This window comes from Porites lutea, chromosome 5, assembly GCF_958299795.1.
Source record: "Porites lutea chromosome 5, jaPorLute2.1, whole genome shotgun sequence".
In the NCBI taxonomy this organism is placed as follows: domain Eukaryota; kingdom Metazoa; phylum Cnidaria; class Anthozoa; order Scleractinia; family Poritidae; genus Porites; species Porites lutea.
The window spans coordinates 17,844,612-17,870,437 of NC_133205.1; the positions used below are offsets into that span (position 1 = coordinate 17,844,612).

The window sequence follows — 25,826 nt, forward strand, 5'->3', positions numbered from 1 at the left end:
AATGATTTCTACACTTTTTTGGCACCTTAGATGGTTCTACTTTAAGATATTCTGGAGGCGCGGAATCGTAAAATTCAACAGGGACTGTTTATTTGTCTTGTACAATCTCAGTCCCAGATTATACACCGTCAATAACGACTACCAAAGCTTAACTCACACTTCGCGCCATAAATGAAGCAAATCTGTGAGAGAGAAATTCCACACTACAATTCTTGACTCATCTGCGCAGTTTCAGGTATAAAATATTGACCATCTCATTGTGTTGTTCACATGAACATCATGCTGAGAGTTAAATCAGTAAGAGGGACCATTTAAGCCACGTATCAGAAGGTGAACAATTACGACAGACGACTGTGACAGTAGTTCCACAGGCTCAAGGTCGCTTTGTTCAATAAACAAGCATTCGTCGAACTTATCAAGATCACGTTGAAAACACTTTAAATCAGTAAGACTCACTTCTGATCCGGATTGAAGATAGCAAAACCATGCTTGCGCGAAATGAATCCTGCTTCGGCATCACGCAATCGTACGCCATCCAATCTTAACTGATACTTTTGTTCTTTTTCCTGGTTCGAATACAATATAAAACATCAAAGGGTTTTCCCAGAACCTGGCTATACGCTATTTGTTTCATAGTTTAGCTGAGAGCAGACAGACTCTGTCACCCTTTCCGCTGCAAATAGAGTCAGACTTTAATATTGGTACTAAAGGGTCCACTTTACATAGGGCTTAATGAAATTTAGACTAAGTTAAACTCGAGACAATGCTGGCCAGCAGTCTCTCGCTTGTGATATTCGGCGGCGTCCTATGGCTCCGTAAGGGCCTTTGGGTTTTACAGCTTTGCGGCAGAGGTCAGTCCATTACGTTCACGTTGCTTCTCGTTGATCGTGCTTGTTTGCTCCCTTTCGTCCCGTTGGTAAGTATATGGTAAGAACTCTAGGTTACACTGGTTAGCAGTGTTAAGGTACCCGGGTGGTTGCCACTCACAGGGTTGTCATCGTTACGCGTTGCTCTCGGCTTCGGATCTAGCTCTACCAACCTTTCGGGCACCTCCCCCACGATCATCTTTGTAGTTAAAATTGATGCCCATGCTATAGATAGGAGTTTACGGTGTTTGGTATCTCTCGGGCCAAGAGAACTGTCCGTGAATCGAACTCGTTAAACTGATGATGAGGTGTAGCATCTTTGGGACCAAAACAACTGCCGGTATTAAACACGCGCCCACTAAAACGACGTTCTAATGTTTGTACAACTAATGGGGAATGCTGAAAATGGATGTCCTCAAAAGCAAGTTTGCTTTCCCTCCCGCGTCCGCTAGACCGACCAAACAAGCCATGTGTGTTTACCTTCTTTCGCTAAACCAATTAGAACGCTCCCTGGCAGTTCCTATATTCTCCCCAGACCCGTGACGTGTCTTAGAACGCAATAAGAAACGGGGAGGGAAGCTGGGTCGGAAAAACGTTTGCAAAGACTTCTGGGGCTGGAAATGGGGACATGAAAAATAACTGGCCAATAGCTGACCGACGCGTTCGGCACCAGTCCCGTGATCGCTTCTAAAGTGGCGCGTTCTAGAAGAATAGAGCGTATTGACTCAGGTGCAGGGTGCGAAGAATATCATTTTTACAGCTTGCCATTCGGGCAAGCTGAAGCTAGCATTTACTAGCGCAGACATCATTTCAACTCGCCCCAAAAGCTTTTTGACCAGCAGAATTGATTTCACAGTTCTTCTGTTATTCCAATTGCTCAAAAAATATCACTTGCCCGTCAAGCAAGTTAAAAACAGAATTTACTAGCCCCATAGCAAAATCCACTAGCCCCGGGCTATCGGACATTACTTTCTTTGCACGCTGAGGTGGCCAGCATCTGTGCAAATTCATTGGAATAAAAGAAAGCATTTACATAAGGAAAGAGTTCAACTCCCACAGGATTTTCTTGGTAGACCAACATGGCCGCAGCGACGTCATGTGAATACGCTCTATAAACACGCTCGGTCATACTGCAGGACACGCCGAAGCCACTTGTAACAGCAAGCACACGCAAAACAGGCATGTCACAGGGACGTTTAGCGGGGAGACAGAATTCTGCCTCTGACTGGCCAAATTACGCTTGAAAGCGTTGCAGAGAAGCACTGTACAACCGTAAAAACGGCCTCTCAACATTTTGCTTAACTGACAGTAATTTGAACTGCCACATGTTAAGGGGACATATTACCCGCAAAAAAACTGACAGTAATTTGAACTGCCACATGTTAAGGGGACATATTACCCGCAAAAATAGTTTGCGTTTCCCTACTTCAGAAGTATAACCACACACAAAAAGATTTGTCTTTTCATTTCATCCCTGAAACGTGCCCTGTAACATGACCTCAGGTTTCTTTAATAAGTTTGAAACCTACCTCATCGTCCTTGTACCAGGAAAGAGTTTCGGCTAAAAATAAAAAAAATAAAATGAAATGAAATGAAAATGAAATGGACATCATACTAACGCCAGGATATAAAGTTTGGTCAAAGTTAAGAGTGAGGATAAAAACGGAGGTCTTCTTAACCCCACCTGCATCAACTCTGAAACTAGAATACAATTTAAGTATTGATGTGTGAACAATAGTACTGTGATCACTGACGCTCAGTTGCCTTTCCTACCTACAGGGTGGGTGCTTCGGGGTCGGCGCGTATTCGAGGATGGGCGCTAATCGAGTAAATACGGTACATGCCTACATTGATTCTCAACGCGAAATCTTGATCAAAGCAATATAATTAACTTTATAAAAACATCAATCCAAACCAACTTGTCACCAGACTTAAATGTCAAGGTGACTTGACAAAAAGTCGAATGAAATCGGTACAAAAGGCTCCCAGAAAAAAATGAAACACTTTAAATATCCATACTCTGAACACACGTCTTTAAATTAAGTGTCGTAAAACCAACACAAGTCCTGGCTACAAAAATAAGCAAATAACGTATCGAAGCAACAACTTAAAGCCACGGTTTGGGCTTTTCCAGTTGTTTTTGGCAAAGAAGTGCAGCGGGAAATATTTGGCCAATCACTGAGAGAAACAGTAACCAATATACAAAAAATATTTTCTCAATGCAAAAGACTTAAAGCCAGCCAACATCAAGTACAGCATCGCACATACGTACAATGTTAGATGATCTAGTTTAAACGGTGTTTAACAAAACCGCGTTCTGAGCCATTTTAAGAAGGCAGCGTCAAGAAGTCTTACATTCCAGCAAGAATACCATTTATTATTTACAAAAAAACTTTTAAAACATATTTGCAGGCCTACTGAGTGAGGCTTTGCTTAAATGACCAACCCTAAGTCTCTCCAACTAACCTGTTAGTATAAACCAGTATTCTTTGCTGATACCCTTCATAAATCCAGCATTGCTTATCGTGAGCCAGCCTTTCCTGATCACCTAAAAGGAAAGAAAATGAAGAGGAAGAAGAAGAGGGAAAAAAAGAACAGTGGAAGCTTTCCTAGTGGGCACTCATAAGCGGGCAACAGCTCTACTTACGGCCACCTTCACAAAACCCCGTTTTTTCTCGACTCTCATATAAACTCTGTATTTTCACATTCCCGTAAGCGGCCATGCTCCAGTAACCATGTACCAGAAGAAGAGGGAAACAACAGAAATACAGCGAAAGCTCTCCTGGAGGACACTCGTAAGTGGGCAACAGCTCTACTTACGGCCACCTTCACAAATCCCCGTTTTCTCTCGACTCTCATATAAACTCTGTATTTTCAAATTCCCGTAAGCAGCCATGCTTCAGTACTCCCATGTCCCGAGGCTCTCCGCTCACGAGAGCTTCAACCTTGAAATAAACAATCAGGCAAACAGCACACGCCCTAGTATCCGTTCACTAAGAAACGATTATTGAATGAAAGCAAACCAACACATTTGGTGGCTCTTAGGAAAAATCTTGTGCACATCGCCTCCCTGGGTGTGTTATATGGTCATCCCATTTACATGCAACTTGCGAAGTTTAGGGCTCGATGGTTTTATCAATAATTTTGGTTCTGCTAACAACTTAGCATGCACCGTTGCATTGAGCGCTGTGAGTGTGAGAGGACATAGAAGTGAGAAAGTCTGCTGCACAAAGAATGGTTTCTTTAAGCACAAACCTGGTTGGATACAGTTCTCTTTGTTTTTCTTTCGCCTGGATTGGAGTTATTTGATGCCCTAAGGTAGCATCAGAAAAAAAAAGAACAAATCACCTTTTTACTGCTGGTAAACAGTTAAAAAAATAGACAATACAAATAACAGATGCAGCGCCTGCTTATAACATACATGAAAAAGTCAGGACTATTCTAATAATACCGTCACTTTTGTACACGGCTATTTAACAAAATTAAAAGCATTTCGAGGTTGGTTTTGGTTCCCTTTTCTTCACTTTTTAATTGGCTGAAAACTGTCGCTTCACTTTTTGAGCTATTTTGAAAAAATAGCTCATATGTCAGTGGTGTGAGCGTATGCATCTTTGTGGCTTTGCATGTTCGGATGTATGTTGGAAGAGCCAATAAGGCTGAAGGTACTATGAGTTGATGCTTAGGAACCAATGAGATCTTGGCATTTATTAAATATAGCATTGCTAAAGGTCGAACAAGGGCACTTTGAGACCGCCATCTTGATTCTTCACAATTTTTTTGTCTTTTATTACGGCTACAGGTGTTTAGAACCATTACATTAAATATCTTCATGATTTAAACGCTGTGTACAGTGATGCAGCTGTTTAAGGGTTCATATTTTAGTGTGGATGCTGCTTCAAGACATTTCTGACCGAATTCGGCTAACGGTACAGCGCACGTATTTATAGGGGTGTTAACGGGGTTAACCGACTAGCGACAAAAGACGAAAAATATTACTGACTACCGAGAAAACGAGAACAAATTACAGACTACCGACAGGGAAAAAATTAACCGACTACCGACATGGACCGACATTATCGACATTTGTTTTCAGAAACTAAAGAGCATTTCCAGTACATAATTTTCACCTCTTGTCGTCCAGCAAGTGTTAAATAGATTTGTCAAAGGAGAAGTATTTCAGATTTCAAAAAGCGCTTGATGGACAGAGGCTAGCCACACAATTTTGAAAGACAAATTGCTATCAGAAGTAAAACTCACAGAGAGAATACCGCGCCCCTGAGACAAAACAACAGGGAAGCTGAGAAAAGAAAGATTGCCTTTCGTGACACGTACCAGCCCTTAAGTGTCCACTTCAAAAGAAGCTTTAAAGAAAAAGTGCAATCTCATACAAATTAACCAACCACTACTTTGCCAAGTTTTTAAAGAACTACTGATTATTTACTTGAGAAAGAAAAATTGATGGCAGAGGATGACATGCTTAGAGCCAAAATATTAAAGGAATTAATAGAAGTGCAGCCTGTCACCCCTTCCAGTTTTTCACTCAAACTAATTTAAGTATCCAAAAGGCTAGAGTGGGCGATTTTTCTGTGTCCATTAATTAATCAGTTTTTATTGTGCCCTGTCGTCAACAGGGAAACCAAGTTCGTATTTACAATAAAAGTTTTGGTGATTTTATCACTACTACATGGGCAAACAAAGGTCAAGTAAACGATCATGTTGCTTAAACAAACCAAGTTAATGAAGTTTAAATGCAATGAGGGTTGTCCAATACACCCGCACCGTAACGGTCCGTATAAGTCACATGTCGATCCGTACGGATCGAACGGATCGACAACAGGGGTATACGGTCTGTAAAGGGTGTTTTACGGTCCGTAAATAGCATCTAATTAGTGGGACTTAGAATATTTTCATGGCAATAGTGGTGATATACGGTTTGCCGATCCGTACGGATCGAACGGATCGACAAAAGGGGTATACGGTCTGTAAGGAGTGTTTTACGGTCCGTAAATAGCATCTAATTAGTGGGACTTAGAATATTTTCATGGCAAGAGTGGTCATATACGGTTTGTCGATCCGTACGGATCGAACAGATCAACAAAAGGGGTATACGGTCTGTAAAGAGTGTTTTACGGCCCGTAAATCGCATCTCATTAGTGGCACTTAGAATATTTTCATTGCAATAGTGGTGATATACGGTTTGTCGATCCGTACGGATCGAACGGATCGACAAAAGGGATATACGCTCTGTAAAGAGTGTTTTACGGTCCGTAAATAGCATCTAATTAGTGGGACTTAGAATATTTTCATGGCAAGAGTGGTTATATACGGTTTGTCGATCCGTACGGATCGACAAAAGGAGAGGAACACGGTTCTACTTTGACGTAGACCACAACATACTTTTGTATTTAAATGGACTACCGAAACAGTAATCACAGCACCAACAAGACGCAGCAGAAAAACCTACAAAATCCAAGAAAAATCATAAAAGAAGGAAAAACCCTGCACTACAGGACACAAAAAAAGGCTCTTTTAGGAGCCACCAAAAGAATAAAAGTCTCTAACCAATAAGAGTACTTTTTTAAGTAGTATTTGACGACTATACTTCGTTGTGAAAATATGTTCGCATCAACATTCCTATTTCATAAACTGTAGACGATTGTTCTTACAGTTTTACCGTAGAAAAGTTACATTTAAAGTGCGCTTGCTTTTGTTTTGGCGTATAGAAAGAGGAAACTTAAATTGATATAGAGCATGTTTATCAGTAAACAAAGTACTGCGTGCTTATTGCGAAAAATTTGACAGCTTATATAAAACGAGGCGATTGTTACATTTGAAGCGCGCGTGCCCTCGTTTGTGATATTAGAACGAGGAGCAGTGTTATAATGAAAATGACATTTGTTTTGTGCAGCAAACGCAGTAAGAAAAGCAAGCGAAGAACATTTGCATTTAAAGTGCGCTTGCTTTTGTTTTTGGCGTATAGAGATGGAACATTAAATTTATATAGAGCATGCTTATCTTGGTTATATAAAGAAATACTACGTTTGAATATTACATTTTTGGTGCTTGCTTATCTTGCCTTTACATTCGGTGCGTGCTTATATCACAGGCGGCCCACGCGTAGTATGTGTCACTGAATGAATATATTAATATTCACATGGACAAATTAATGCGATGAGTCGTCGAAACTCCCAGGAACTAAAATAGTCCAAAAGTCAAAATATAACAAAACAAAGCTAAGATACCTTCAACTGAAAGTATCCTTGTCTTTCCTGGCCGGTTTAAGTGGCATTTTGTTGAGTTTTGCAATTGTAGGTACTATCTACTAAAGAAGAATTAAAGGCTGGCTACAAAACAAACAGACCATCTCCATGCGCCTTCACACGAAGCGCTATAAATTCGAGAATAATCGACGAATCCGCTCCAAATTGCCATCGGCTAATCTGCGGGTAACGTGTGCTCCTGCTTCTGGCTCGCTTGCTCCACAAAACCCATCGCTACTGCACAATAATTGCTCGCTCATCAACAACCACTGTTGACCTTTACGCTACGATATGACCGCAAACTACCAGGTATAATACGCGACGTAGATATTCAAGCTTAGCGACCGCGTTCGCGCAACAGTGCAGTACTTGCTATGGGAGGGATGGTACTATTGCTTCTAGGTCAATCAATCGGGAAAATAGTATTGAAGCCCTTGTAATTTTTAAAAAGATCCAATTTGCCCTAGAATCACCTAACAGATACGAATTTTATAGCGGAGCTAAAAAAAATGAGCGGCAGTGGAAAAAGTGAACAAGAACATGAACCACATTTCCTCCATAAAAAGTGAAAACCAGGAAGTTTTCTGGACGTTTCACGTTGCAGTCATGCAAATCAACGGCAAGGAAATGTACAAGGAAGTGTGCTGCAATTAGACCTATTGTTGTTTTTCACAGTTCTGGTCAAGGGCATCCAACTTTTAATTTTTCACATTTCACCCACCGGGTTAGGCTATTTTTCGCAGAGAGTAAAAAGGAATCCTAAAATTCTCGGATTCAAAAATGTGAAGAAAGAAGGAATCTGAAAAATTATCTCCTTCGTAATACGTTAAATTGCATCTAAAATTTTCGGGAAAATAATTCTGAATTCCTCGTAATTTCGAAAAGATTCAAGTTCCTCTAGAATGGCCGAACACTGAGATACAAATTTTATAGCGCCACTTAGAATGCATTTCTATAGAGCTAAAAATACTTTATGAATAGCTACAAAAGTGTTTTCAAAGTATTTGAGGAAACAGTCGTTGGGTGCCCCTGTCCCGTTGCCTTCTGCGCTTAGCATTACACGATATATTTTATATTTAGTATGAGCAAACTGTAAATCATTAGCTTCGCTTTTAGCCCCCCTGACTAAATTTATGTAAGCGCTGTTTAGAATGCATTTTTAGATCGAAAGTACTCTGGACAGCTTTAAATGTGTTTTGAGAATAATAATAATAATAATAATAATAATAATAATAATAATAATAATAATAATAATAATAATCAAAAGATATCGCGCACATAAATTTCACTTTACGATATCTTCAGCTGTATCTTTTATTCAACTGCATAGCCGAGGCCAGATTTTGCCTTTTTCCTGGGCGGAAAATTCTCGACCTCCTTCACCAGTTTGGACAACATATTGTGGAGTAACACGTTGTTCTGGAAAGAACTGTTTATTTAATTAATGTAAGCAAATAGGTCTAGTAGAGTCAAGAACCTATGCAAGCGGCTGGACGAACAATGTGACAGCAGCTGTGGCAGCGAACGTTAGAAGAATTCGAACTTGAAACCAGGGCCGCCCTAATGAAAACTTACGGACGGTCGCGCGATCGCCTTTTGTTTTCTGGTCAAAACTAACGCAGCGAACCTTTGGTCAGTGTCGATTGACCTAGAAGCAATAGTACCATCCCTCCCATAGCAAGTGCTGCATTGTTGCGCGAACGCGGTCGCTAAGCTTGAATATTCACGTCGCGTGTTATACCTGGTAGTTTGCGGTCATATCGAAGCGTAAAGGTCAACAGTGGTTGTTGATGAGCGAGCAATTATTGTGCAGTTGCGATGGGTTTTGTGGAGCCAGCGAGCAAGAAGCAGGAGCACACGTTACCTGCAGATTAGCCGATGGCAATTTGGAGCGGATTCGTCGATTATTCTCGAATTTATAGCGCTTCGTGTGAAGGCGCGTGGAGATGGTCTGTTTGTTTTGTAGCCAGCCTTTAATTCTTCTTTAGTAGATAGTACCTACAATTGCAAAACTCAACAAAATGCCACTTAAACCGGCCAGGAAAGACAAGGATACTTTCAGTTGAAGGTATCTTAGCTTTGTTTTGTTATATTTTGACTTTTGGACTATTTTAGTTCCTGGGAGTTTCGACGACTCATCGCATTAATTTGTCCATGTGAATATTAATATATTCATTCAGTGACACATACTACGTCTGGGCCGCCTGTGCTTATATTAATTATAAACTTATTGACGATTGTTCTTACATTTCAAGCGCGCTTGTTTTGGTTTTTTACTTACAACAACATCACATTTAGACATAAGCATAAAAACTTAGAGCGTGCATACCGTGGTTTTTGGGTTGTTTTGATTTACAGAGGAAGGAAAATTACATTTGGAGTGTGCCTTCCTAGGTTGTTGAGCTTGTGTTGGTTTATGGTTTATAGAACGAGGAATGTGTGGCTTTGCGCTTGTGTTGGTTTATGGTTTATAGAACGAGGAATATTACATTTGGAGTGTGCCTTTCTTGGTTGTTGCGCTTGTGCTGGTTTATGGTTTATAGAACGAGGAATGTGTGGCTTTGCGCTTGTGTTGGTTTATGGTTTATAGAACGAAGAATATTACATTTGGAGTGCGCCTTTCTTGCCGTGGGGATGGTGGCTAATAGAACGAAGAATGTTACATTTGGAGCGCGCTTGTTGTAGGTTAGGTTTATAGAACGAGGAATCTTACATTTGGAGCGCACTTGTTGTGGTTTATGGCTTATAGAACGTGGAACCGAACGAGGAATAATAAAAATTTGGAGTGCGCCTTTCTTGGTTTTTGCGCTTGTGTTGGTTTATGGTTTATAGAACAAGGAATATTACAGTAGGAGTGCGCCTTTCTTGCCGTGCGGATCGTACGGATCGAACGAACCGTATCGCATTGTGCCCTGATGTAATAATGAGATGCACGCTCCGTATGTCTTCGGACCGTACGGATCGAACGAACCGTAACGCATTGTGCCCTCATGTAATAATGAGATGCACGCTCCGTATGTGCTCAGCATACGGACCGTGAGTAATAGTGACGGTTTGTGCAGAACGTACGGTCCGTTAACTGCTCTTAACGGTCCGTAACAGTGCGGCAGTATTGGCCATGATTGGAGAGGATGATGTATTTTACCAAGTCTTTTCCTTAGGAATCAAAGTCTTGAAACTGGGTGAAATACATAAAAAATATATTAATAATTTACAAGCGTTTTTTCTTATTGACCGAGATTTACCGACAACCGATAAAGATCGAAAATTTTAACCGACTACCGACAAAGTAAGTGAATTTTAACCGACAAACGACAAGTGGAAACCAGGCTTTAAGTAGAAATAGCTAGTTGCGTTAGGGAATTAAATTGGAGGAAGCTAGTTGACACTAATTAGATTAAGATATTGTTTTATTGAGAGGAATAACATGATATGAGTAGAAATACATTTCGGCAGTTTCAATTGATAATTTTGTTGGAAGTTAATAAATGTTAGGCTATCAACCTTGACGTTGCATGAAGCATAATTTAATTGCAGATGTTGTAAAGCCGAGGTGATTTCTTAAAATAGTTTGAGAAAATTTTCTAGCAAACAATTTGCGTTTTTTTTTTTACGAACGAATTGTATAAGGGCTAAAGTCCAACCTCTTCACGTGCAAATTGTGTGCATGAGTTATTTTTATAATTCTGTTTACTGGATTGCTGTGTGATAACTCGAATTCCCTCACGTACGAACCACGAAAGGGGCAACTACGACACTTTCACGTGCAAACTGTGTGATTCTCACGCAATAGTAGTAACTTGAACGTATGAAGACATCTTTAGTTTTGTAACTAGTGCCTAAGAAAAGGCTCTTTTCTTTTAAGAAGCAAAAACTCACAACACTCTTAGAATTAAGTGGTCAGAGTTAAAGACTGTTTCATTATAGTAGAATCGCACGTGATAACCTCGTGAATAATGACGATGCAACCATCTACACCGATGATGAAAATCTTAGCTATTCGGCATTCGACGACCTTCTTTATCTTAAGAAACCATGAGGAAACCTTGAAACCCTCAAGTCTTCCCTCTAAGCGAGTTTTGGTGAGTTGATATTCATAGTACTTTAACAATTTGTTTATTTTGCACCAGATGTCTTAAGGAAAGACAAAGAAAAGTGAATTTATCAGATCGAATAAGCTATGCGCTGCGGTTCTCGTTTTCATTAACGTACAGCAATACCCAATTTCGCACAAAACATAGCCTTACTTTAGGATTAAGACGGTAGATTGCCGATACTGTTACACTGAAGCATTCAAAATAGCTCATGCACGTAAAACGTGTCTATGTTTAAACCAATCAGAAGTACATCCAACCCCAGTTGTGTATTGATCGCACGTATTCTTCGGCGCTTGATACCTGCTCAACCGTAAAATTCCGCATACCGTGAAATTCCGAAAATAAGCCCCGGGGCTTATATTTTTCAAAGGCCCTTTTTGAGGGGCTTATTTTTGGAGGGGCTTATCTACGGAGGGAAATTTGCGTTTCAAAATCGATTGGGCTAGCCTTGTAGTTGGAAGTAAATTTACCGTTTTTGCTTTGTTTTACTTTGTCTTTGAGGGCAATTTTCCAAATACAAGCCCCGGGGGGCTTATATTCGGAGGGGCGATTTGACGGAGGGTTTTTTGCGTTACCGGTTTGGGGGGCTTATATTTGGAGGGGCTTATACATGGAGGGGCTTATTTCGGAATTTTACGGTATTTTCCCTTCGGTTTTTTACAACCCCCCGAATTACAAGCCCCATAAATTCGAGATGCAAAAATCTTCATATAATAATAACTAGCCCCTCCGGGGGCTTAAATTTGGAAGCTGTCCTCAGATGTTCTAAAATGATTTATATAAAATTCTTACTTTGTTGACAAGTTCATTATTGAGTTGTCATTTTTTTTCATGAACGATTATAACCATTTGAAGCCAAATACCCCATTTTTACACAGTGAAAAACTGCTGACAGAAATTTTCCTCCGATTATGAACTGTTACGATTGGCCAAAAATAGTATCTGACCGACTGAAATGTCTATCTTACGATATACTTACTCTGCGTATCCGATAAAATCCGGATGATTCGTGTTAATGTAAGCAAGTTCCATGTCGATAAACGTTTTAACCTAACAAGAGAAGAATGTAAGGCTTCTTGTGAAACCAATCAAAATAATACCAGAAACAGTTTTGAAAACTGACAGTAAAACAACAACGCAATTTTATTTTTTCTTCATGGTCGGTTGGGATAGAAAAGGGTTCTCGCCAAGAACTGCTTAGAAACTGTTTTCTCGCGTCTTTCATCCTCAAAAGACATTTACCAAAGAAATTCCTCCAAGATCTAAATTTAAAAAAAACTGAATGGCATTTCATTGTGAGCCTTGAATTGAAACATTAAGACATCACTCTCAAAAATACTCCCTACTACCACACCCTGGGCATCTCACGTTCACGCGAATAATATAAAAAATACACCACTACATATTATGTACATCAGTACCTGGTCTTTAGATTTAGCCTCTCCTTTTCTTCCATGTTGCACCACAATTTTCTCTACTTGGTCCCTAAGCAGTGGGTATTTGTCCATCTGCAATTCAAAAAGAGTGTTAATAACTATTACTAAAACATTAATGGATAAGGTTTTTGTGATATCCAGGATAATCTGCCGGGCCGAAGGCCGAAGCTGATAACCATTACCGAGGCATTGATTATTTCGGATTTTACAAAAAAAAAAGTGGAAATTGCTTGTTCACCCACGAAGCACATAGGAGTTCATATGAACTCGTTTAAACGTGTCCGTGCGTTCCAGATCGAATTGGAATTTGGAAGTGCTAGTTTTTGAGGGGAGGGGAAAACCGGAGTACCCGGAGAAAAACCTCTCGGAGCAAGGGAGAGAACCAACAACAAACTCAACCCACACATGGCGTCAACGCCGGGAGTTGAACCCGGGCCACATTGGTGGGAGGCGAGCGCTCTCACCACTGCGCCACCCTTGCTCCCCGAATCTAATGGTTGTTGTATTACACATTGTTGGGAAGAAAATAACCTTGGCATTACAAGTAAAATGAACTAGATAGCTCTGCACGACATAGCCCTGTTGATATATACAGTGTTTTATTTTCTTAGTACCCTAAAACAAATGTACAAAAATGGAATTCACTCACGTTGGAAGAACATTTCTTGATAACATTCACTAACTCAGACATAACCAAGTCCACACACTTCACAGCAGGAGCTCTGAGTTTATCAATCTGTCGCTTGACAATAGCTTCAAATGCCATGTCAGGAGTGAACAGACCAACCCTGCATTCACATACGAACAGAAAACGTATCAAACAATCACCAAATTATCGTCAAGTTTCAAAACGGAATTCAAATAAGTCGAAAGGATGAAGTTCAAATAACGAAAACTCTAGTTTCACTAAAGCAAAAAAAAAAAAAGAAACGGGATTTCAAAATTTTCAAATTTCTGATTCGAGTTTTCTATTTAGCCTGGTTTCCATAATAAGCGTCTGGAGAAACTTGTTCATTACAATTTTTGGAGATTATTTGGGAAATACAGAAATCCTATCCTATATAGAATCTAGAATCTGGCCCCGGTTGTTCAAAAGCAGGATAGCGGATAAGTACTAGAGAAAGCAATTGCGTTATCCACTGGATGGATTTATCCACCTTTTTTAAATTAGCTAATTAACCCAAAGTAGAATACAAAACTAAAAGGGGGAGCAATCTTGTCGTGTTTATCAGCCATGTTTCCAAAAACTGTAGAATACTAACCTGATACCATGAATATTCTTTATAGCAAACATTATCTCCTTTCTTAGCTGCTTTTCATCAAACTCAACCTAAGATTTCATATGACGAAACACTAGTTAGTTATTACAGACTAGCAATAGACTGCACAACAGGTATTATTGTGGAGTGTTCAGATTGGTTTGGGGGCACGAGCGTGAAGGAACAGACACGAGCAGTACACAGTTTGTAGAAAAATAAGAACTGTTGTGTGAGTCACGTGTACAAATCGACAACAATTTTTCCACAGCCTATACTCTTAAGGACCAAACAAATTCAGTCAAAATATTGTAATAAACGCGACAAAGATTGAAAAAACGGGAATTCCTTTTAAAACTGACGTTTTCGCTGCCGTTACCGTCGTCGATGCTAAAGCTCCCTATTTCCCGCGCCAACGGCAACCGGCGTTCACAGATTAGATAAAAACACGTGGCCGTCTCTGTGAAAAGTAATTTGCCACAAAAAAGTTCAACAGTCCTTTCTTAACCAAAGTTTTAGCCTGCGAACGGCAGACGTTTCTCCTCCGCTCATCGTCGCTGAGGGACCCTCTGCGGCGCTGAGCGAGGAGAAACTTCTGCCATTCGCAGGCTACCAAAGTTTGGACCCCCCAATCTACCCTGCACATTATTATTTATTTTACTTTGAAGAATCCTTTTGGAACTTCTTATATTGACTTCTAAGTTACATTGCATAAATATTTTACTAACAGCCATTTTACCTTGACTAACTCGTATGGAAATCGCTCATGAAATATTCTGTTTATCTTGGCTCCACCTGAAAGTTCCTTTGTATCAATTTGATCTCCAGATCCCTCAATGGCTTTCTCAAAATCATTATTGAACTGTTGAATCATCCTATGATAATAACATATTAATAAAACAATTAACATAAAAAAGATTCAACTACAAAAAGGAAAATGATAATTACACATTGTATGGATTAGAATGGGGTGTGGTGGTAGATGTTTCAGATGAGGGAAAATGAAGTATAAAGAAAATAGCGCCTTGATTCTTTCAAGAAAACATTACTATTATTAAATGTGTGCTTTCTATATTCATTTGTCAGTCATTCGTATCCAAGATGGTTTCTGATCGTGGTCAGGGAAAATTCACATATAGCTGTACATCTCTTCTCAGACGTGTGCAAGGAAAGGTAATCATTCAAGTTGATGGCTGCTTTGGTACAAAACAACTATTAGTCAAAGACTTGTGAGCAGCTCCACATGTCATTAATTTTTCACTTTTTTACATAAGACCAATTTACCACCAAGAAAAAAATTGAGGCTACACCAAAGACGAAACTAAACTCTTGTCAAGTTCATCTGCAAAACGCACCAAAATCCTTGTTCTGGGTCCCGAACTGTGTGCCAAGATTCAAGTCAGACCATGATTGGCCTGTTAAAAAAGTCATTGTCAACTTGCCGATCAGGTTGAAAGGAAAATCTAAATACACTTCTGGCCCCAGTTGTTCAAAAGCTGGATAACGGCATCCATTGGATAAATCTCTATCCAGTGGATTAAGTATAAGGGAAACCAATTGTATTATCCCCTGGATAGAGATTTATCCAGTGGATGGCGCTATCCAAATTTTGAACAACTGGGGCCTGGTAATTAAACTTTGTTGAATCCGTTGCGCACCCATAACAAGAATCTTACAGATGCTGCTTCGCAGACGTTATTAACCAGGGTTAAATTACGTTGGGATGAGGGCTAGTTTGTAGGTCGTTTTATTTGTTAATTAAGAACTTTTGTATGCCACTCACTGCATCAAGGCTTTGGTCTTCATGGATGGGTCATCAGGGTTGTAGTGTTCAAATCCTTTAACCTCCTTCTCGAGTGCCATGATGTTCTCTTCTAATCTGCTTCGGAGAGCTGGCAATGTTTCTCTGATGTGATTAGTCAATTGCTGAAAAATTACATAAAATTTAGATCGCACATGTACAACAAAATAGTGGATCAGGATGGGTGTCTTAAGCATCAAGGGGCTTCTTACAATCAGGGCCCAAAAAAGGTTCCATCCAGTAGCATGGGGCAAGTGCATCGTAGATTTTCCTGCTGCCAGCTGGGCAAGTAACTTTTTACATGTAACTCACTTTTTCAGTGGGTAAGGGTCTAAGAATGCCATTTTGAAATTACATCTATTCAATAACCTATGGCACTTTCCAAATGACAGAACTGGCTGGCCAGACTGGTCATTTTGAAGATGAAATATTAGTCTCCTGTGCATACATGTACAGTCTATTAACATGTAATTAATTTTTAGGAATAAACAGATCTGCAGGCTAGATAATCGTAACAGTGGAATTCTCTAAATGACTGGACTGGTCTGGCCAGCCAGTTCTGACAAATGGTTAACGCTCCAAGACACGCATTCAATGGTCCTTGCCAAGCAAAATGTAAGAGCTGCTTGGACAAGCTCAGTTCAAGTTTTGAGCCCTGATCACATACATGTAAGCCACTCTACCATCATATTAACAAAGCCTGTTAACCCAGTCATTTGCACCTAAGCAGTGGGGAGGTTAGGTACCCATTCCACAGTCACTGATGCAAGGTTGGAAACAAGAAAAGAAAGTGGGGGAAACAGATGGGGGTGATGCCCTGTTCTCATATTCTAACATGTTTATTTTATCCTGCATCTTACCTGGTTAAGGATCTTTTGTAAATAAGAAGTTCCCATTTTGTCTGCTAAATGCCTGAAATGATAATCAACATTACAGAAGTAAACACTTACAACATGTACATTGTAAATGTACTTGTTACACGTAAAAATCAAATTTAAGTTGAAATTTTTTAACCTACATGTAGGTTGATTCTCAAATTCCTTTGTTTCCTAGCCCTAATTCATGAATAATCAGGGCTAGAAGACAAAGGAAACTGAGAATCAACCTTGGTTAAGAAAACTTTTACCTGAATTTAATTCTGACCTCTAACATATACATGACAAACAACAGACCATAAGTCTATCAATCACTTTGTTCAATCTCTTTGGGATTTGCTGCAATTTAGCAAGCACAGAATGCCAATTTCAGATCCTAAAAATGCAGAGAGTGAGGAGAACATTACTATGAAACGACATCTACAGGAAATAAATCCCTACATGTATCTCTAAGAAAAAAAAACAGCACAGTAACTGAGGCTATCCAATTGAGATTCCAGAAGCACTGATCAGACAACACAACATCTAACATCCAACTTTGGATTAAGAACCACCAGCCACGAGTGAAATTCATAACACACCAATTACAAACAACCATAGTGTCACTAATAGGCCTGGCCTAAGTTGCTCAAAAGTTGGATAGCCCTATCTACCAAAAGAATCAGTACCAACTGGATACATCAGTTATGCAAATCAATAGCGCTAAATGTTTCTGGAACGTTGATTTCAGTTCACGCTCTCACCTGTATGAAGGATGACTGAGGAAAAATTTACGTTCCGAAGCTAAAGCCGATCTGATGTCTTTTCTCCCATCAATGTCAGCTTGACTTCGGTTTACCACTCCAACGTAGCCTGCAAAAAATTAATAAAGTCAATAAAGTCAACATTCTTAACCAGGGTTGTCACTGAGACTTCAAGTTGCCGGGTAAATACAACAAGTATGGGGGAATCAAACAGCTAGGGATTTCTTTTGGTTCCATTTTTCTTCAATTTTCCCATCAAAGTAGCCGGGGGAAATCCCCAGCCCCCACCTCTTAATGACAGCCCTGCTTAACTTTTGATTATGGCAAAGAAACCAAAGTTTGACTATTGCTACCATCATCATCATCATCATCATCATCATCATCATCATCATCATTAACATCAAGCAGGCAACCATAAGTTTCCTCCAGCTGGTGCAATCATTGGCAAGCAAAACAGTAATTTGGCTTGGCTGCAGCATATCCCTTCAATATCTCCTTGGAGGTACTGGACACACTGGAAAGTTTCATTGATGACAAATATAGGATGACTAGGCTCAAAAATGTACTCAGCATGCCAATAACAGGGTATGCTCTAGCAGTGCCAAGGGGCCCCTGGCAGTTAACTCACTTTGATTAACTAACTTTGTTTGCCCAGAGACCAGGGCCTAGTTGTTCAAACACTGGATTGCGCTATTCACTGGACAAATCACTACCCAGTGGATAAGTATTAGGGAAACCAATTGCACCAACCACTGGATAGAGATTTATCAGTGGACAGCATTTTCCACCTTTTAAACAACTGGGGCTGGAAGAACAGTAAAAGACTTTGATTTTAGTGTAGCCTGCTATTATAGGGCGCTTTCCAAAAGTCAGAACTGGCCAGCCGGACCAGTCATTTTGACAATGAAAAATGCTTTTTTCCAAGAATTTTTGGTAGAACACCATTTGCTTTGTGCATGCTATTTTGGATCTGATTGATCTCACTGAATAGTTTAAATTAAAAGTGAAATTTTCATTATGACTGGAATGGTCTGGCCGCTCAGTTTTGACAACTGGAAAGCGCCCATAGTCACTTTAAGCAGTAGTACTTTTCAACTACAGTGAATTCATACAACAGTGAAAAAAAAAATACTCTCTGACCTCTTCTTAAAGGAAGGACTCGGTTTTCTAGAATGTCCCGGGCATCTGTTCCTTCATCCATGAGGTCCAACTTGGTTATTACTCCAATTGTTCGTACACCTGAATCATCGAAAGACAAATTTAATCAATGTTCAGTCCTTTTCGATACTTATTCCTGTACAGAGTCAGTAAGTGCAGCAGAGGCCAGGACTAGTGAAAAACTGAATGAACTATATACATGTAATAAGTGATAAAATAATTTCTCCTTAGTTCAAATTTTATATTCTTCTGCATCATTTTTTTGGAGCAATATTATTTTACACACCTCCAAAAAACTGGCCAAGTGCAAAAAGTGCAATCAAAAACTTACCCTCAGGATCTACCTCCTTTGCAATCTTCAATGCATCAGAGTTGGCTAAATCTGAGTTTGCAGGTGACACTGCCAATATAAGGCAGTTTGGTTTGGTGATAAACTGCATCAACATGCTTCTAATCAGCATTTCTATATCTGCTGGCTGATCACCAACAGGAACTTTTGTCATGCCAGGAAGATCCACCAGAGTCAAATTCAGCACTAAAACATTTAAGAAAATTTGCTAGTAAGATACACTCCCAAAAAAAACATCGCAATTATTTCAAAATGAAACCTGGCTTTAATAAGTTTGTGTCACTTAATTATTAAAAGAAGACGGACTTCCACAGGGTTCATTTCTAGTATACAACATTAAAAACAATTTTTTTTCTCATAAATAAATATCAAAAATATTTCCAACTGATTATTGCACAGTATATAAGGAAGTCATCTTATAGCATGTATGGTCTGTGTAACAGTCTATACATGTAGATAAGAAGTCAAACCTTAAACATTTTCTAAAAAGAATGACAATCTTTTGTTGTATGCAAATATTTGACTTGATAAAGTGTGTGTTTCTGATTCTCTGACACCTTTGAAATACCCCAGTCTAAACAAAGATAGAAATTAACATTTTCCACCCTGTTTCCTAGTGATCAGAGTGGCATTCTATCATGGTGCAAAAGCACATGCATGTGTAAAATGCATTGAGATCAACTAATTCTAGCAGTATGCAGGATATTTTTCACATCAAGGCTGTGCTCTAAGGAAAATTGAATAGCACCCAGTGCTCTGAAACTGTAAAATCTAGGGTGCCCAGCATAAGAATTTGTATGAAAAAAGCAAAAGTTGGGCACCAGGGACCACTGGGCTCTGTTAGAACCTGCCTTGCACATGAATCTAGTTTAATGCTCTGAGCTCCCATGAGTCTCTTGTAGCTTAATGTTAGAGCATCTGGGTCAGTAACCAGAGGGTCAGAGGTTTGAATCCAATTGGATTTTTTCTTCCAGGCCACGTGTTTCACTGACTGAAACTCACCTGTCTCAATCCTATTACTTCATGTATATAGTGATGAAAAGCCACCCAATCACGCCCACTACCCACTCACCATGAGGGGAGAAAACCCGAAGATTAATCGGTAGAGATGAAATTCCTTTATTGCTGCCAGTTTCTCTGTCAGTTTCTGCCACAATCTCTTTCCTTACTTCTTCAAAATCAGTAAATTTCTTTCCCTTGCAGTGAAGAAATTCTGCAAACTCTGTACAGTATGCAAAATCAAAAGTCAAAGAGTTAATGCACAACAAGATGTACCAGGGAATTAAAAAATGGGCAGTTTTACAATAATTTACTTGGACTGAGTTCAAAACTCAAACCAATCTTGAACTCCCAAGCTGATTAAGCTGATTCCATCCATGCCATGCTCTTTGTTTGATCAATTATTTTTGACACTTACATACATCTGTAAGTTCAGTCTAGTTATGAATTATTGTTTAAGTAATAATTATTATATTTTCCAAACAACTCTTTTCCTTTGACTTGATAATGATGATAGTTGAACATCAAAACATGTTCGTTTTTTAACCATTAATTTTGTACCCCTCTGAACATGATTTAGGGAACATTTTGCACAATCTATATCCTGTTTCATTTTACTTATTATCATTATTATTGTAAGAGAGTGTCAATGGGGTGTAGCTGTAATCTGTAAACAGCTAAAAAAACACTAGTTAGTCTGTAAGCAGCAAAAAAACGTTTAGTCAGTTAGTTGGCATGGTTGTGAGTCCTGCAAACATCAAAATTGTTTATAGGGTGGTGTTTCCAAATCAATCACTTCCCTAAGTGTCCCAAGTGCTCTCCCTCTTTTCCAGTACTGATTTGTAATATTTAATTCTTCAACACTTCATCAAATCATGCAGTCTGAAGATAAATTATTTCTTACAAATCCAGCCTACCCGACACCCTTATTTTTCATCTGTGGTTGAACCTGGAAGACAGTACAGCACCACAATCTGCTTCATCCTCTTTCAGTAAATAAAATTATTGAACAAATACGCTCGATCTGAATTTCTGTACAATTAAGTCCTTGTGCCGCTTATCATAACTACATGTATAACAGAATTCTCTGATCTAATTGCCTACAGTTAGCCCGGATCATCTTCAGCATTAATTGGACAATGTAATGAGAAAGTACATGTCACGTGTTACTATAAGGACTTAAAGATCAAACGACGCGACGGCAAAGAGAACGCGAAAACAACAACTTTGATTGTGCATCACACTTTTTGTACATTTCTTTTCTATATTTGCATTACTACAATGTGAAAATGCCCAATTTCACGTTTTATGGAGAACATAAACAAGCAATGATGAAAATCTAATTTCTCTTTTGAAACCTGGATATGTCCGTGGATATGTTCCATAGGAATTCAACTCCAGCAGGGTTTGCCTACATTTGACAAAGTCAGTGCATAGGAAAAATCGCAATAAAGACTAAAAGAGTGCAAACTCACTTTTCAAGCGATTTTCTTGTTGCGGTGGCATCATTGGACCTTAAGACCCTAGTGATTGAGCAGCGCACACAATCGCACACACACTCTTCAATGGGTTCAAGGTGAGGCAAGGGAATGGAGAAATAAAACATCCTGCCCAATTGACAACCTGTGATTATACTTTTCAGCGGAGTCAACAAATCGGACTCTCGCTACACGGCAGTCCGATTTTGTTTACCGGTAATCGTTCATAAGATTACAGGCCTAATTAGACTTCACTCAGTCCTATTATGCCGAATTATAGACACTCTCACCATCCTTGCAATCTTGATCACACAAGCAAGGAGCGAGGACACTGAGACAATAAACCATTTTACAGTTGTGGGCATAATATATGTATATTAGCCTTCAAGTGAATGTGAGGCTGAGATGGCCCTTATTTAAATACAAAACCTCCTTTGTTTTCTTATAGAAATTGTGCTTGAAAAATACTAGTTAGCATAAGAACAACGTCATTTTCACAAGAAAGCAGAGGGAGCTGTATCAAAACAAGGTCAACTCCAGCCTCATTCCCATCTACTTTGAATTGAGAGACAACCTCAGGCTCGAACAAGTACCGGAACGTTGCATCAAAGAGCAAGTCGCATATACATCAGCTAACAGCCTTACACAGTGAAAGGAATATCGACAAAATACAGTTCTATCATTCTATCTCACCATGTCGTCTTTTCACTGTAGAAAGTCTTCATCTTTTTGTATCAATTTCTTACTTTTTGGGTCTCCTTCGCTCTGTATACGCTTAAAATCACCTGTTTTTATATGCCTGTCAGTTAATATTTTGTAATTTATACAATTATGATAGTGAAAAAAAGCTTTTATACATTAAACAGTTAACCCCATTGAAACCCTCTTGTAATTATTAATAAGATCATCATTATTATTATTATTATTATTATTATTACTATTTTAATTTTTGAGATTTCACTTTATTTTACTGTATTATTATTATTATTATTATTATTATTATTATTATTATTATTATTATTATTATGTTATTTATTTATTCATTTATTTATTTATTCTTGATGGGGCGAGTTTATGGTTGTAACTTAAATGTAAATCATTACGTTTTCGATCGAGCCTTACAATAACTCAACTAACTGACAGAATGCAACAACAAAAATTGCATGTTGTTCAAACCACATTACCATCAAGACTACTTTACAACGATTTACAATCAGCAGTTTTGGTTTTAACTAAAAGAGATCATCATCTCTGTTTTTAGAATGTCACGTAATCCTAATTCCCGAGTGATTAGAGCAGAATAAAATGCATACAATTATTAATCAAATGAACACGTTAACACAAAAATTTTTTAATGGGCACAACTGTTATCAGGACAATGTCGATCACTGGACGAAAAGTAACAAAACAGATCTGCTATTTTAAATTTACCACTCCAAATGCTAAACATTTGAAACAATCTTTACGAGCCATTGTAGATCAGATTTCATTCAATAAACATTTACTTTTCTGCAATTTGCCGGGCCCAGGCTCACCTGACTTCGCTGGATGAAGTTGAAGAATCAGTGGTCTTCTTGTGACAATGCCGGATCCTCGCGGCAAGAAATCCCTAGAATATTAAATAAATTCAGGCCGTTGATGCCAATATTCGAGTTGTAAACATCGATTGATTCTTTATAGCTATTATCAACGTTTACACTCACCTTCCAACAAAGTTTTCTAAAACACTACTTTTACCAGCGCTCTGGCTTCCCACGACGGCGATCTGAGGCAAATCTATAGACGATGGTTGTCCTATATGCGCAAAGGCATCTTGAATTTTGTTCATAACAGGGATAAGGTCTTCCATGCCTTTGTTTCCCATGTTGGAAAATGGAACAAAGCACGTACTACAACTTTTACTTGTAGGAGCTGTCACAAGATGGCGTTGTTAGCCCTGCGACTTACGCCGAGTCGGCGAATGTCAGCGGAAGTGCAAGCGTTTCAACAACCCAGAAGTCATTTCGAGATATAAAGCAATCTCGTACCCAGAGTCCTCTGGCATTTTGGTCGAAGACTCTGGGTACGAGATTGGATATAGAGTGGAACTGGCCAATTAAATCGAGGATTTTTTTTTTTTCCATATATTTTACTATTTGGGGGGTAAAGAAAATCGTTCGTTATATCGAGCACTAAGGTTCGTTTTAATCGAGATTCCACTGTAGTATGGAACCCATTCCCAAACGGTCATTATTTTCCTTGCAGGGAATTTCTATTCAGAAAGAAGAAAGTTTTTTTGGCTTTCCTTAATAATAAGCTTAGCTAAAGTTTTTTTTTTTTTTTCAACACAGCAAATTCTGAAGACGACGCGAACTGATGGGAACCCAAAGAATTATTTCATAGTTATCTCTGTGTTTGAAAATCTCCGTAAAATATTGGCCGCATGAAATGGTTTTAATAGCCCTTTTTTGTTAAGAGCTGAATGTTCCGCTTAGCCTGTGTCGGCCGCCCCACCCCCTTACAAAAAAGCTGTGGGAAAAGGAGAAATATGTAGCCCATCCTTGAACCTGCGAAAGCGCCATTGTTTCTTTTTTCTTTTTCTTTTTTTTTTTTTCAGTTTCAAACTAAGTTAATTCTTTTTCGATTTTGCTGCTGTTGTTGTTGATGTTGTTTTGCTTTCGGCAGGGCGGGGTAAGGGTTGGCTGAGAGAAGAGGACTTTGAAAAAAATGAAAAGCAAACCTAAAAATAAAACAACGACTGCCTATAGCCATTTATATTTTTCAAAGTATGGCTATAGCTATCATGGAGATTTGGTCCTCGTTACGAAGTTTGCAAATGCCAAGCTCAGAAATGCAAATTTCCGACGAAATGCACGCGCAGATCGTGTCAAGCCAAGTTTGCATACTAAAGATTAGCATTATGGTCTTTCCAAGGTATGGACTGTTGATTGTTTGACTCAAGATAGAGGATCAAAATGTTTGGAGCATTTGCAGCCAATTATGGACTGAAAAATGTAGAGAGAAGACACGTATACCAATCACGATCATAGCTTTCTCTCAACTCAGAGCAGGTGAGGAAATTAAAGTTCTTTTTTATTTAGGCACATTGAGGTCTTTGCCAAATAACTCTGCGTTCAGCTCCAAGGAGATTTTAGCTACACACGAAAAGCAAACTGACTGATAGTTTGTATCAAGTTTTATTTTAATAAGTCTTCTAACCTAATTAATGTGAATCTAAAATAAAAAACACATTTTGCGTCCAATTAAGGTGGCTCGATTGGATTTTTTGGTGCATATGAAACTTGAAAACAATGCCAGGGAATAATGAGGACACTCACTTGTAAACACAAAATCTGGGGGAAAAATTGGCTACATTTGAGGCCCTGTTTAAATGCTTTCCCTGTTTTCAATGTTCTTGAAACTTGCAGGGAATAATTCTTGACAATTGATCTCGGGATTGTCGAATTTATAAAAAAATTTATCGAGCGGTTTTTGGAAAAATGCGAAATGTTTGGGCATGGACCAAATTACGTCCAAAAACTGTATCAAAAGCAGCTGAATGCAAGTTGATAAAATTCTTCTTACTCGCGATCGCCCAGAGCAATTCCCCTCTTTTTTTGTATGCAGTTTTCAATGGAATCAAACCACTATCAGACGAAGCCGCGTTCCCAAAGCTTATGATTTTTCTTAAAATATCAGCGAATTGTGTGGCTAGCATGCTATTTCACTGTTTTTATGATTCTTAAAACTGTATTTCAAAATATTTCGAAAACGCTCTTATAGAATTTGTTTAAACTTTGCCATAATGGAGGCAATTATGGCAGGTACATACTCCCTTAAGTGATTTCTTCAAAAAACTCTTGGTACAGAGAAACACAAAGATAAATGAAAAACGTAATGGCGTCATTGCGTTGCCATGGCGACTCTGATTACAATAAAACCCAGATCATAAGAAATTTTCATCTTTATATAATACAGCTGTGGAAAGCTTTTTTCCATATCCCTACTCATGCCGACGTAGTTGATGCTCAAACTGGGGAGGTATCAACCCCCCAAAAATCCAGTCGAGCCACCTTAAACTGGCGTGGAATTCAAGTTTGCTTCTTTATGCTGCCGGGCTACCTGCGCTCTGAATGGCCTGATGGTAGGCCGAAGCTCGACCTTTAAATAATATTAAACCTGGAAATTTCTCTTTGAAAAGCTTCACTAAGAGATATGAATATATATATATATTTAGTATATACACACTCAGTGATCTTGGTAATTCAAGCAATCTGATTGGTTAGCTATCTCGGACTATGACGTTATATTCACCGCGCTAGGCGGTGAATATAAAGCCGAGCAAAATCGCTGTCGTGAACTGGGTGTTTTGCCAAAGTTTCAAAGTAAAACCTGTTTGAAAATACACGAATATCCAAGTGCTGATGACTTTGAAGGCAAGAAAAGACTTCATGGTGTTTAAACAGCGTGATTTATTGTGAAGTGGTTTACTTTAGCTGACTTTTTGTACGCTCGAAGCTATGTTTACC

The 25,826-nt window shown here is 38.9% G+C and overlaps 1 protein-coding gene across 2 annotated transcripts in view; it reads right to left on the reverse strand.

Annotated features, from left to right (window-relative positions):
* Positions 1 to 23,254, reverse strand: part of LOC140938459 (dynamin-1-like) — a 30,850-nt gene extending 7,596 nt beyond the window's left edge. For both annotated transcript variants that reach the window (XM_073387934.1, XM_073387933.1), the window contains exons 1-17: positions 23,022 to 23,254; positions 22,854 to 22,927; positions 19,914 to 20,063; positions 18,824 to 19,027; positions 18,475 to 18,573; positions 17,335 to 17,443; positions 16,577 to 16,628; positions 15,699 to 15,841; positions 14,655 to 14,790; positions 13,922 to 13,989; positions 13,309 to 13,447; positions 12,645 to 12,731; positions 12,203 to 12,273; positions 4,122 to 4,179; positions 3,333 to 3,414; positions 2,396 to 2,427; positions 457 to 566 (exon numbers count right to left, since the gene is read on the reverse strand). In XM_073387934.1, coding sequence (XP_073244035.1) covers positions 457 to 566; positions 2,396 to 2,427; positions 3,333 to 3,414; positions 4,122 to 4,179; positions 12,203 to 12,273; positions 12,645 to 12,731; positions 13,309 to 13,447; positions 13,922 to 13,989; positions 14,655 to 14,790; positions 15,699 to 15,841; positions 16,577 to 16,628; positions 17,335 to 17,443; positions 18,475 to 18,573; positions 18,824 to 19,027; positions 19,914 to 20,063; positions 22,854 to 22,927; positions 23,022 to 23,182 — 1,775 coding nt within the window. In that variant the 5' untranslated portion in view covers positions 23,183 to 23,254. The remainder of the gene's footprint in view (positions 1 to 456; positions 567 to 2,395; positions 2,428 to 3,332; positions 3,415 to 4,121; positions 4,180 to 12,202; positions 12,274 to 12,644; positions 12,732 to 13,308; positions 13,448 to 13,921; positions 13,990 to 14,654; positions 14,791 to 15,698; positions 15,842 to 16,576; positions 16,629 to 17,334; positions 17,444 to 18,474; positions 18,574 to 18,823; positions 19,028 to 19,913; positions 20,064 to 22,853; positions 22,928 to 23,021) is intronic.
* Between the last annotated feature and the right edge of the window lie 2,572 nt (positions 23,255 to 25,826).